Here is a 13,530-nt window from a genome sequence, read left to right as displayed (position 1 = left end):
CTCATGGAGAGTTGATCGGAACACAGAGTTTAGGGTTGGAGGTAAAAGAAGGCACTTTAATTACCTGGTTAGAGATATACCTTCCATATCTCTAATGTGCAAACGTGGCATCATCTTCCGGTAATGTCATAAGAACTAGATGTCTCAGCATTTGTGTACGTTTTGCCGAAACGAGCTAGGAAAATTGTTTTTGGCTCAAGGCACTGAAGGAATCTATAGTTCATAGGTATCTTGAAACGATAAAAAGTGATTCAAAACAATTGAAACATCCCAAGTGTTGTTGTATTTAGGCTTGCGAGGGTCGGAGTTAGATACGCCCTTCATAAGTCTGACTATAGGGGCTGTTTGCCTATGTCACAGCTCTCGGTTTCAGGTAGTATGGAAGACCGAGCAGGTCTATGAGTTAATCGTGGAGTGGGCTTTGTTGAAAAGCTATGCTATAGGCTTAGATGTTGACAACGTGTTCTGTAGGCGGGTTAAAAAGGATCACAAGATTGTTCAGAATACAGACATTGCTACTGTCTTCAAGCACCCTCATTTGTTTTGTTTATTGGTATTGTCTCGCCATGATGATGAAAGGAGCTTTGCAATATGCTGTGATGTGTCTGCCACTTGTCATCGCTAGCAGAGAGCACCCATGCAGGCGGCTAGTGTGAGCTGGAGGCTCGTCGGTGGGTGAGGGTGTGGGGCAAGAATTTTCTCGTGGAGTAATAGAGGTGGGGCTATTCGCATTTTGAGCGATAATGAGACCCATGGCTGCCGCCACCATTGGGGCAGTGAGGATTGCTCAGGTCACCTTGTTCAGTTGAAGCTTGTGGAGGACTGAAAACGTTCTAGGGTAAGGAAAAAGGCATCAAAATTCAGGGCAATAAAACTTGGCTTCCATTTGACATGAGGAGTGTTGCTAATCCATATGTAGAGTTTGTGGATTGTGTGGTGAAAAACATGTAAAATAGTAATTAGTTGTTCATGTCTCTGCGAGACAAGCAGAAAACTTCAGAATTATCTACATCTGTTGAATGTGAAGCTGATATCCAATTGCTAGACACCAATTCCAATGTTGGCCGTGAATTCGTTCGGGTCAGGTATGTTACTAGCTGTAGAAATGTCTGACCGAATTATGAATAAGCACATTTTTTTGTACACGAGCCACACAGGGCTTCAAGACCGTTCTGAATTGCAAGAGGTTCACACACATTGCTATGCGGGGAATTCTGTTTGGCACTCTAGACTCTCTGAGCAAAGGAATTGTCATTGTTCAGAATTAACTACTCTCCATACTGAGATGCAAGCATCGCTTGAAATTATCATGCTAATGAAGGTGGAAAATAATTCTTTGTCTTGCGAGACAGCCACCACCAAAGAATGTTTTCTATCGCATGACTAGATAACGACACCAAACTTCGTGTCGATGTCATCTTCTGCTTTACGCAGATATTAGTTGATTTATTTTTTCTAGTCCCAAGTGACGAGAATGTAAATTTCTTTGTGGAAGGCATTAAAATCCCGAAATTTGGTTTCGTTGCCATACAAGATTGAATTTCCAAGGGCAGTAACCTTGTCAATCTTGTTCTGAGGAAAAAAACTGAAAATCATTTGCTGGGAATTAATATGAGAACCAAAGAAGGTCTCGACGTGCTTTGGGTTGAAACTGGATTTGTCGAAATCCTTACTGAAACTCTTTGAGGGTGACAAGTTGATCATTGGCTTTGTCAAGGCACTCTTCTCTGGTGTGAGAAAGAATATGGATATCATCGAAATAGGTGATTGTTCTAATGCCACTACTCACCGAGGCAAAGACAGGTTTCATAACTTTAAGGAAATTCTGTGGGGTCGAATTAATTCCAGAGGGAAGGCACTGAAGGAGTGCATTGAAAATACTACTTAGTATTTCCATTCGAAAGACTATGCTTGATGAACAAGGTGAACGGATACGGATAAATATGCACCCTTTGGAGGGGCAAAATTAAGGCCGTAATCAAGCGAAACTGTTCCACTCTGAAGTGTTCGTATCTTACGAATTTGTTCAAGTTTTTCAAATTTATGATTGGACTTAGACCGCCAGTCTTTGGTAGCGCTAGAATAGAGTTGATACTCCATGTGAGGAATCTCTCTAATAGCTTGCTTTGCGAGAATGTTCGGAGACAATTCTTCATGGGTTGCCTTTTCCTCTTCGGTAGAATGTACACTTTGTAGAGGAAAAATTTATTGGTATGGGGTTGAAATGAAATTATTGGCTTCATAGCCAAATATTGTGGCCAATATCCAAGGCTCGGGAATTATTTTGACCAGTCATTTCCAGCACTGAACGGTTTTGGACAATACTCATCCTTTTTTCTTTTTCTTTTTTTTTTTTTTGCTGGCTTGCGTAGAGACATTCATGACACACGATGTATGCTTATGTGACACTTGTCAATTTTTCTCAGATGTCTTTCTGAACAACTTTCTACCAAATGGAATCGACTTGCTGCGCAAGTGTTGTTGAGAAGTGTTGAGAAGGGGTTTCAAGATACCTCGATGGTGCATGCTCAGATCATACGATAAGCAAAGCCCGGGAGTGTCAGGCCATCGATGGTGACATGAGTTGTTAAAATTCTCGTTGTGTCAATTGCATGGATGATTATCCGTGCATGATCTGTGAATTTTAGAAAGGATTTATCTATGTGGTAGAAGTCCCTTCACTACATTTTGTTGTAGAAGTTGGGAGCTCACAAGACCCAAGGCCTCGTGAAGGAGGATCGCCCAGATTTTGCTCTCGATTTTTGGTGTGAGAATTGCTTGGGCATTCGATGGCAATTGAGCATTTGCTTCGCGATTTTATAGAGCACTTACCTTCTGATATGGGCAGTGTGACTGCCTTCATTAGCAAATCAGCCAATTTTTAAATTTGGCCCAAATGAGATCAGAATTTAAGTTAAAATCAAATTTGGTACCAGGCTTTGAAAGAGTTTGGCTGTAAGGACATGGCATCTGGATCAATTCGGTAGTCAAAATGACCATAACCACAAGGGCAGAGTCAAGGCCACCCATACAGGGCAACGCAATCAGTTTTGCCAGGAAGGAGGCTGACATGAGAATATCGTCGTCTGTTGAGCTGCCGATGGGGATGGCTAGCTCGCTGAAGTCTTCGATGGGCGGGGCAGCGCCCCTGTCCCCGCGGACATGGCTCGCATGTCCGGACTAATCGCCGGAAGGAGAAGCTCTCCTGCACCAGCTGGCATGGCTCGCATGCCGTTTGTCATTACCACGGTGTGCCGCCGCCCTATCCATGAAGCGGGAGAGTATCTCGGTCTCTCTGGTTGAGCTTCAAGGCGGCCTTCCATGCCCTGATCTCCCCGCGGGGATGGGGGCTGAGAGGAAGCGTCGTCTTCCTGATCACTAGACATTGGAGTTTGAGATGTATAATCAGGGAGGTGTCTCACCTCCCTGGTATAATTCACTGCCGTCACACTTGAAAAAGATGCTTACTGCTCACTGACATGGGTATTTATAGCCAACTGGGACTGCCTGGAATTTTTACCTACTTTGAATTTCATTATGTGACTTCACTGCCTTAAACACCTGGGAAATGCTAACCTCTGAAGACTTATACGAGTATTACGTAATAGAATTGGTAAACATTTGCTCTTGCATTCTATTCTCTGTATGTGACATTTTAAGATGTGACAATCCCTCATTAGGTCACACACATCAACAAAATGTGTAGTCTGAAGTTTTGACTGGCATGTCTTCTTTCAAAACAAACCAGCAATCCATGCTACTCAACATTAATTCCCTTGACATAGGACACAAGCCTCTCAAACGTTTCAAATTCATAAATGAAATGTGGGTTCTACTGCAAATTCTGCTATGACAATACTTGTAACCCATCTTGGGTTTACTGAGCTCTTAAGGTGATATACACAACTTTTCTCATAAAAAATCTTCAAAAACAATACTCACTAATTTCAGCTGATCGTGGACATGCTGGACTATCAATGTCATGGCAACGTCATTTTCCGCTCCTGAAAGTGGAAGAAAAATCATATCATCCATGAAACTTTACAGCCAGAGGTAAGATGAATATCCTTGAACTATATCTTTCTCCGTTCTCTCCATCAGTCTGTCTGTCTGTCTGTCTGTCTTTGTGTCTCTCTGTCTCTCCTATTTTTTTTTTTTTTTTTTTTTTTGAGGGGTATAAAAAAATTATTTTTACCAAGAAGATTGAATTTTCTTAGAACTTTTCTTGGTGTGGGTATCTTGAAGACTAGTACTTTCCTATGTGAGACAAGCTCTCACAGAAGGAGGTTCAATGTTTTGTGTTAGCAAAACATTGATACTCCTACAAAAAAAAAAAAAAAAAAAAAAAAAAAAAAAGCAATAGAAGTGGTAACAACAATAGCAATCACATTAGATCTGCTGTGGCCAGATACCACAGCAGATGTCATGTACTGCGTTGGAGTTATACGTTATATCTTCACTGTGAACATGCAGCAAAATGCTGCCTTACCTCTCGGCACTACAATATCAGCATGCTGTATTGATGGTTCGATGAACTGCTCAAAGGCAGGCTTGACAAACTTGTTGTACTGCTTGAGAACTCCTTCCAGGTCGCGACCCCTCTCTGTGATGTCTCTACGTAGCCTCCTTGCGAGCCTGATGTCGGAGTCGGTGTCGACAAAAATCTTCATGTCCAGGACCTGTATCGCCAGAAGCAGAAATTTGGGTGCAATTTTATAGAGTCATGGCAACTTGTAGCAGCAATATGTGCTTATCACTTACAGCTGATTGCTTGGAAGGTTGCTCAGTAACATGCAATATATATAACATTAAATACGTCTGGGACTAAAATTAGATTCACATCTTTCTATGCATCTTTTCATGGCATCCGAGCAGAGACAGCTAGATTATGGAACTAATCTACTTTCTCAATTGAGTTATAAACGTGCAAGATGTATTATGAGTATTATAAAATAATCCCTAATTGACTTTTTCTGCAACATAATAATCATAGTAAAAATATTTGATATTGTAATATATATTGTAACTCATAGGAGAAGAAATTTTGTCTCCAACTCAACAAATACAAAAATTGCAAATCATATGGATATCATCCATGCATTTTCATTTCACTTATCACAAAGTACAATGGTGACTTCAAGAATATATGTGACCCGCCACAACAAAAAGATTTGAAAGACGCTGACAGCTGAGCCGATAAAATCAATCAAAACCATCGATTTCTGTTGTTGGCATACTGTTGAAGTCTAATGTTTTGTTTATCATCTGCTGAAATTTCGAAGCTAAACGATAAAAAATGCAAGAAAGTAGCCTTTTTCTGGGCCATGATTTTCTACCTTTCAATGGAACAGAAACGTGTCTGAAGATTTGGATTTAACGCCACAGATAAACTCCGCCCCTAGCAATGATGGAGTGATCTTATTGGTCAGTGCGTGGCATCCTGGATACTGATCGGTCGTGCACGGACCGCTGGCGCTAAGCTTGAATGAACATCACTAAGGTTGCTATGAGCGGACCTTCTATTGTCAAGAGATGTCTTATTAGTCCTCCCCTTGGTAACGAGTGCGTCGGAAAGAAAACTTTGAAGGCTGTTTTCTTGAAACGCTGATTTGCTAGACCACTCAACATGGTCTCATAAAATCATAAATATCTCTGCACCCGAGTACTTTTATGAATCATATTATGAAATTACAGCGGAAGAGTATAAAGGGAATAGTGTCATGTCATTTTCAGAAAATCACCCTCCCTCGACTTTCGGATCCTTTTGTTGTAGCGGGACACATATCAATTAATTCAACAATGTTTGTTTTCCAATCTTAACACTGGGTCAAAAAAACTCTCTTGTGTCAAAAGCTGCGAAACACCTACATCAATGAGTTCTTTCTTGCAGAATGCCATGATCCCTTCAAATATGACCACGTTGGCACCGTACATGGTTTTCTGCAACAGAAGAGGCGAAGAATGAATCGATGAGATAGAATAAATGCTTATTCAGGCCAATCTGATGACCATGACTTTGATACGCACTTAAGTTAACCGATTCTATTCATGACACTGACTGCATCATAAACAAGCAAGATAGTTATAAGACATGGCAAGACACATGATATTTCTCCATCATTTCTCATCAATAGTAAGGATTTGAAAAGGTGTATTGTAAATTGACAGACTCATAGTTAATATAATGAAATCATTACTGTCAATATCACTATCAAACCTCAAATTGTAATGGAGTCCTCAGGACCGGCAGTTTTCTTTCTTTATATCAAAATTTTGTTATACATGTAGCTGAACTAATAAAGAGCATGAAGATAATAATTTAGATGATAATCTTGACCTGATCTTATACTTCGTTGTATCTAAAATTTCATTATAACCGTGTGCTTTATTACAGGAGTGCTCTGCAGTGGTAATGACAGTAATGCTAGAGGACGTGCGAGAGGAGGTGTTGAACTATGGTAAATACTGTACAACGAGGGAAGTTCATCATGTGCATTTTGACTTTGCGAATCTCATGGGAGCCAAGATTCATGAAATTAAAATGCACACTTTAAGTTCTTGTGTACACCACATGCATCGAATGCCAGAGGCAATTTGCAAAAATTTTGTGCATAAAAAAGGCCTTCGGCTCCATGTCACAAAAATTTCATGCCGCAAGCATATCTTGCTGTATGTACATTAATGAAGCTGCTTGTTTGTTACAACATGTCCACTGAAATATTGACACAAAATTTTCACACCCACCTTCTCCTTCTCTCTGCTGTGTGTTGTGAAGTTGTAGACTGGCACCTGAAAATGAGATGTACCAGTCAGACAGTGTCAGGGCTGCTGTAAAATAAACACTCACACATCACCACCAATGTTGGGAGGTTATCTCGTTGAGCAATTTAGCTTTTTGTGATGGCCCCAGCGACAAGTTTTAGTCTTATTCTGTTTCATGAGAAAAATAAACCATGAATTTACGATAATGACATGAAAAACTTTTTTTTCTTCATTTTTTTACAAGGATTTTACATACTTCATTAATAGCACAATGGCTCTCCTGTAATATATTTTGTTTGTTTGTTTGTTTGTTTGTTTGTTTTAGATGTGAGCAAATACATGATTACGATAACATATTTGCAGATCTTGTGAAGATGGTTACAGGCACTCAAACTTTTCCACTATTGACATAATTTTCAAGGTGAACTGCACTTCAATACAATATCAATGGCAAAGCACTGTGTTCACTCAGAAATAACAATAATTACTTCAGTATTTTTCACTCTCTATTTCAACATCAGCATAATCACACACACACAAAAAAGAAACATATTTATGCAAACCTTTCATGCAGTTATTTTCAGTCCAAGTCATCAAGAGAGTTATAGCCCTTCATCTACAACATTTCTAACACATTGTACTTTAAAAATCTGCATTTATATCATTTTTCAGTCAGTGAAATGTCTTCACAATGGACTGAGATACACACCTCTACATGTTTCCCTTCCTTGAGTTTCTTCAGGGTCTCTACAAGCAGGTCGAAGTCGAAGGCGTCAGGGTGGTCAAAGTTGTACTCATTCCTTGCTGCCTGCTCACTTTGTTCCTTTGTCAAAACCTAAAAATCAAACAAAAGTGAGCTGAATGTCACACACTTTCTTAGCTTAGGCCATAGCAGTACAATTTTTTTTAAATTTCAACAGCTACCAATATATAACAAGAAAACAGCACAACAAAAATCAAATGCCATCTCATAAAGGAATTTAGTCTAATGAACTCATCAATGAAAGCTTCATAATCAAACATAAGAGCAAGAAAAAGCTAATACAAAGAACTGACTTATCCTTACTACCTTGATTATGATGATTGTCATTCCACTAAATAATTGTTATCATTATTAGGTACATAGTACATTGTAGTAATAAAGATTATTTTTAGTAAGTCTAGTAGTAGTGGTGGTAGTGTTAGTAGTGTAGGATCACCAGTATCATTATTTATTTTCAGCATCATTATAATGAACACTCACGGTCAACCTAAGAATAGCAGCCATAACTTATTCGCCATTCCATCACTGGGAACTAAAGGTTGAAACAGGACATCATGTGTGTAGTTTATACAATACCTGAGCCTACTTTTATAGAGATTTTACTGTTGTGACAAGCTCGAATCTTTGCACTGAACAGCACATCTGATTGCGAGTCCTAATAATCATTGCAGCAACCAAAGTGACAATGTGTCACTGGGGTGACAAGACCTTGTATCTCAAACTTTGGTGAAAGTGACTTCTTTGGACTAATCCAAACTGTCTTACCCCAAAAGTGAAGCCACCATGGCATGTCAAAGGAAAGGCTATCCCATTTGACATAGTGCTTTGGCTGCCATGTTTTCTGGCTCTCCTTGACATTGTGTATACGAGGTCATGTCATTCCAGGGACGAATGATTTGTGTGCCATGCTGGTAAGTAGCGCCTGGTGCCAAGAATCAAAGCACACATTATTGCCACAGACACACAAGTTCACTCACCTTGTAGAAAGAGTCCATGGAGAGGAGACTGACCCAGGGAACATCCAGGGCCTTGATGATTTCATTGGCCACAGTCGTCTTTCCTGAGGCACTGCCACCACACAGTCCTAGGTGAAGGAGGGGAGGTGAGAGGTGGGGGCAGAATTTGAAAACTATGATAGCTTTTTTCTTCTTCTTGGAAATAAAAATCAATACATATAAATACATGTATTTGGAGGTACAACTAGGTAACCTTGTTTCATGTGGAACAAAACATGATTGATACTTCTTTGCAGTAGACTGATTTAAAGTATGTCTTGCAGTTTACAAGGACTCTGTTTCAATAGTCAGCTGTTGTTGTTTTTCCCAGTATCTGCCTTCAAAGACTAGTACTGTACGAGCTGAAATTTTCGCGTACAGATATTTTCGCGAATTGCTACTTGGAGGACATTTGCGCGTGTTGTTAATTTCGCGGTTGCGACGGTCTAACTGAACGTAACTATTTGCGTGTTGTTATTTTCACGGTTCAAAGGCGATTCGCGAAATTCGCAAAAATAAAACCACCGCGAAAATTTCAGCTCGTACAGTATTAGAGTTTCTCTGTTTGTCAAAGGAGATGCTTCTACATTAGGCCAAAAAAAAAAAATTGTTGCATTGGCGTAACATGAGATTTTCAAATAGGGTCGGTCGGGCGAATTTTTTTTTTTTTTTTTTTTTTTTTTTTTGCTACCTGCATTTTACGTGTAAAACTCGTGCTCAGCTCAGTAAACAGACTTTACAACTGCTGCACCGAATGTGCTGTGTTCATCTATTCTACAAATCATTTATGAGGCCGATATTACTGGAATTATACCCCTTCACAAAATTTAAAGATGTTGAAATCCCTATCCTGAATGTTTTCACTTCATATCTTACTATTTTGACTTAGATAAGATAGATGCAAATTGACCCATATGTACGATCTTTTCATCGCACATGGCGATCTCTATTACAGTCCCACATATACAGATTCGTGTAAGTTCTCCACACAAGAAACCTATGGCAAAACTGTGCACAATACATCGCAGTCTGAATGCTACGTATACACTGAATAAATCTTGTTAGAGTACGTGTCCGTGATGGAAACAGATGACGTACTGATCAAGGAAGGCTTATGCGAGGCGCTAGATCTCTCTCTCGTACATCCGATATCCCCAGAGCCGTTTCCACTTCCGGGTTTGTGCGATCGCGATCGCAATCAACAAGATATTTGATATCGATAGCAAAAAAAATAATAAAAAAACATGGGGTCGGCGGAATTTTTAGGGTCGGGCGGGTTACGCCAATGCAACAATTTTTTTTTTTTGGCCTTAATTGAAAGTTTTTGTTTTCTGCGAGAGCTATGAAATCTGAATTAAGAAATACAGTAATAGACAAGCACAGCAAAGCACGGCTTGGTGAGGCGAGAACTTTGGTGAGATGGAGCTGCATTTCGAACCCCTTGAAGTCACTCTTTTGCAAAGCTTTTGTTAGTGTACCTTGTTTTGTATAGATATTCTTATCATGCTTTAATGGCTACTTCAAGCCATGTCCAAAACTTGGCATCATTATTCTAACGAGCTGTCATGGTTTTGTGTGAATTGGTTGAAGGGGAAAAACCTCGCTCCCAGGCAATGATAAATCCCCGTTATGATAAGAGAAGCCTTCACAGTGAGAAATGGAGAACTAACAGATGATCCGAAACATGGAAAGTGAGGCTATGGCAACTAAAATTTTACTGAGGTCAGGACTTCAGTCACTCCAAAGAGCAACAGGTCAATTTGGAGTGGTGCTCTCCCTAAAACAGACTGACCTATGACAAATGCATCATGAAGCTGCCCGAGGGAGTTGTACCATGGCGGTCTGCCGGCAGTGTAGATCGTCCGGTTGGACGTGCGCAGGACGGTGTCGCCCGATCCACCAGTCGAGATGGTCCTTTTCCTGATGGGCTTCGTGGGCGAGCTGGCCATCGATGAGGGCGGAGTGATCGACGAGCCCAGACTGCTGTCAAATGCGTCATCACTGCTGTTACTGCAAACATAATGTCACAAAATAAAGTATCAAATCAAAAAGAGAAAAAAGTAGTGCATCGTTGTGAAACCAGTGTATTTTTAGAGATCGATGGAAGCTAACCAACAACTATTTCTACTTCAAAATGAGAACCATCATAGACAAATACCATGAAATTGTACATCTCTCTCTTCAAATAATGATATGGACTCCAATTATTATTATCTTTTTCTATAGCAGGTGATGAACATTTTTAATATTCAGCATTCAATTAAGACCAGTAGCTGACAAAATCCACAAAGGCAAGTTGGTCAGTAGGCTAGAATTACAGTTGTACAATAATAATAACGAAAAGATACTCTCATAAGGCTCTCATTCTATCTAAGAAGATACTCATGGCACTGTGGCAACAGGATTTTACAACAGAGTATCCTGCATAGAAGATTTACAGTACCCGGTAACATTAGAACAATTTAAAGCAAATAAACAATATGCATATTTATGCATATATTGTATAAAAATTAATTGTCAACTTTTACATGGATGCCCATGAACTTTAATTCTAGTCTGACAATATTTCTGGATACTACGTTTGTAAGAAGTCAGACATCTATAAAGTTCTACATGTACAATGTACACTGTAGTCTGTATATATATGCATTTTTTTTTTCTTTTTTTACTAATAGAGTGTAGTTTATTTGTTCCAAGCATTTGATAAGTATAAAAAGAACTTACAATGAAATAAGAAGGTAGATGTAATACAAATACTCAATAGACTCTACAATAAGTTTATAAATCATACAACATACATGATGCGATAGTATGAACACACATTTTTACACAAAGAACATGTAATTTGTGGGAAAATAGCAAGAAAGGGAAAAGCCCTTGCGAGTAGCTGACCTATAATTTGCTGTTAATTGCATACCGGTACCTCTAACCCTAAAAAGACTGGGCTATTTTGGTAGCTCGAAAGACTGGGGGGGGGGGGGGGGGGCCTAAAGGGCCCCCCCTTAAGATCTCGGCCATGGATCGCGCGATCACCGCGGAAATTTGTACAATGGTAGTGTGCGATGTAATCTACAAGATCGTATATTTAAATTTTCCAAAATAGTCTTCTTTTATTTTATTTTGATTAATTATGCTAATTTATGCAAGAAATCAGACTTTTTGATCTAAATCAGTAAATAAAGCTCTAAAAGTGTTCATTTTTGGTCTAGATATTCTTTGTGGCATTCTTAGCAAATGCACTTGAAAAAAAATTCTGTATCAAAATTAATTTCTTATTTATTTTATTGTTTTATGAATTTCTTATGTATTTCTTTGTTTTTACATTTTGTTTTTGTTGTTTTTTTCAGCAAAATTTGTGGCAGACCCTTTTTGAAGCATAATAGTACTAAAACAAATTGATTTTAGCCATTGAGAGTAAAAATAAGCATATTTAAATATGAACCATGTGATAAAACAATTTGTATTGACTTTGTACACAAAATCACATTTTTGAGCCATTTTCGGTCTCACGTGCATGTACAAAAAGTTATGTAACTTCAGAACCGCACCCCCGGGCGTCACAAATTTGGTGTCAAAATGTGTGGGAAACTCGAAAGAAAAAAGTCATAGAGCATCGCGGCAAGAGCATTGCGTGTTGCTGAGTAATCGCGCGAAATGTTGAGGGGGGGGGGCCTTTTAGGCCCCCCCCCCTCAGTCTTTTTAGGGTTAACCCGTTGAGGACGGTTTGATTTTGCTACCAACATGCATTTCCCATCTACATCACCCATGCTTGCGCGAGTATACTCAGGACTCGTCCTCGATGATGGGTTTACAAAATGGCAAATAGTCTATGAAATGTCAGTTGATTCCAGAATTCCCTTACAGAGGAGAGCCATTAAATGCCAAACAAATAATAAAAAACTCCTCCGGACAGATTAATATTGTAGATTTTTCTGTCCAACTTGTAAACTTGTTGGGGCTACCGCGATATACCAGCTATATATCAGCTACGCTGTAGAGTCTAACGAAACGTTAGATCTAGTGTTAAACAGTACCGGTAGCAGATCCAGAGGCCAGGGCACCGGGCATGCGCCCTCTCTGGGCATGCGCCCTCTCTTTATTTCTTTTGTTACCGGTAATACAAAACTCAAAAGAAATAAAAAGAAAAAATGCGGGGACGTTTGCGCTCCCCTTAATTTTGTCAAGGCGGCTCCCCTTTGCGGAATTCCTGGATCCGCCTATTAAATATAAAGTTAGATGACCAATGAAAATTGTGGGAGGATCCTGCACATAAAGGCAAGCAAGAATTGGATCTCTGCTAGCAATGGCTAGAACATTCTACTGCTAGCTTCACACATTGTCATTGTCTGGATGATGACCATTGCTGATGACGGATGTGGACTGACTTTTCAGTTTTTGAATGCCACCATGTCCATGGACCATGGCCATGCCCATGGCCATGGCATTGATTGTGAATGGCATTGAAATTTAAGACGATGACACCAAATAACGTCAGGCCTAACTTGTTACATTTTATATCTCAAGCTAATAAACATGTAAAAAGGGGTGTGCCGTGATTTTATCATCCGTTTAGGTGATCCAGCTATAAAATATTAATAAACACTAACTCGTAGCTTCCATACGTTTTTGTATTTACGCCAAACTCAACATATGGGACCGTTCACTGCCAAATATTTGAGCCGTGACTGGTGGAGACACACACGTGTTCTCCAAAACATTACCTCTCGTCGGAAGCTCCCGATGGTCTCCTCAATGTCATGTCGATTGTATCCGCCATTTCGTAATAAAAACTTCCTAAACACTCATCAAAATTAACCAAATTTTACATTCTCATTCATGGCCGCTGGTCGGCACACAGGAGAAACTGCAGCATCGGTCCCCGGAGCGAGAGCGAAATAGTTCCGTAAATTTAACCTTTGACAACTCGCGAGGATCGGTTAGTAATCTTTCATTAACATAATCCATGTTTACAAACCGCTGGTTGGCTGGCTGGTAAACGCGTAAACGGAC

General features: G+C 39.7%; 1 protein-coding gene across 1 annotated transcript in view; it reads right to left on the bottom strand.

Annotated features, from left to right (window-relative positions):
- The window catches only part of LOC140234056 (uridine-cytidine kinase-like 1), a 36,480-nt gene extending 23,099 nt beyond the window's left edge, over window positions 1-13,381 (bottom strand). The window contains exons 1-8 of the mRNA XM_072314137.1: window positions 13,242-13,381; window positions 10,313-10,530; window positions 8,503-8,609; window positions 7,472-7,597; window positions 6,745-6,789; window positions 5,869-5,940; window positions 4,490-4,679; window positions 3,943-4,004 (exon numbers count right to left, since the gene is read on the bottom strand). Of these exons, the coding sequence (XP_072170238.1) occupies window positions 3,943-4,004; window positions 4,490-4,679; window positions 5,869-5,940; window positions 6,745-6,789; window positions 7,472-7,597; window positions 8,503-8,609; window positions 10,313-10,530; window positions 13,242-13,297 (876 nt within the window). The 5' untranslated portion in view covers window positions 13,298-13,381. The remainder of the gene's footprint in view (window positions 1-3,942; window positions 4,005-4,489; window positions 4,680-5,868; window positions 5,941-6,744; window positions 6,790-7,471; window positions 7,598-8,502; window positions 8,610-10,312; window positions 10,531-13,241) is intronic.
- Between the last annotated feature and the right edge of the window lie 149 nt (window positions 13,382-13,530).

This window comes from Diadema setosum, chromosome 10, assembly GCF_964275005.1.
Source record: "Diadema setosum chromosome 10, eeDiaSeto1, whole genome shotgun sequence".
Classification (NCBI taxonomy): domain Eukaryota; kingdom Metazoa; phylum Echinodermata; class Echinoidea; order Diadematoida; family Diadematidae; genus Diadema; species Diadema setosum.
The sequence above is the reverse complement of the archived record's forward strand: the minus strand, read 5'-3'. Positions and strand labels throughout refer to the sequence as shown.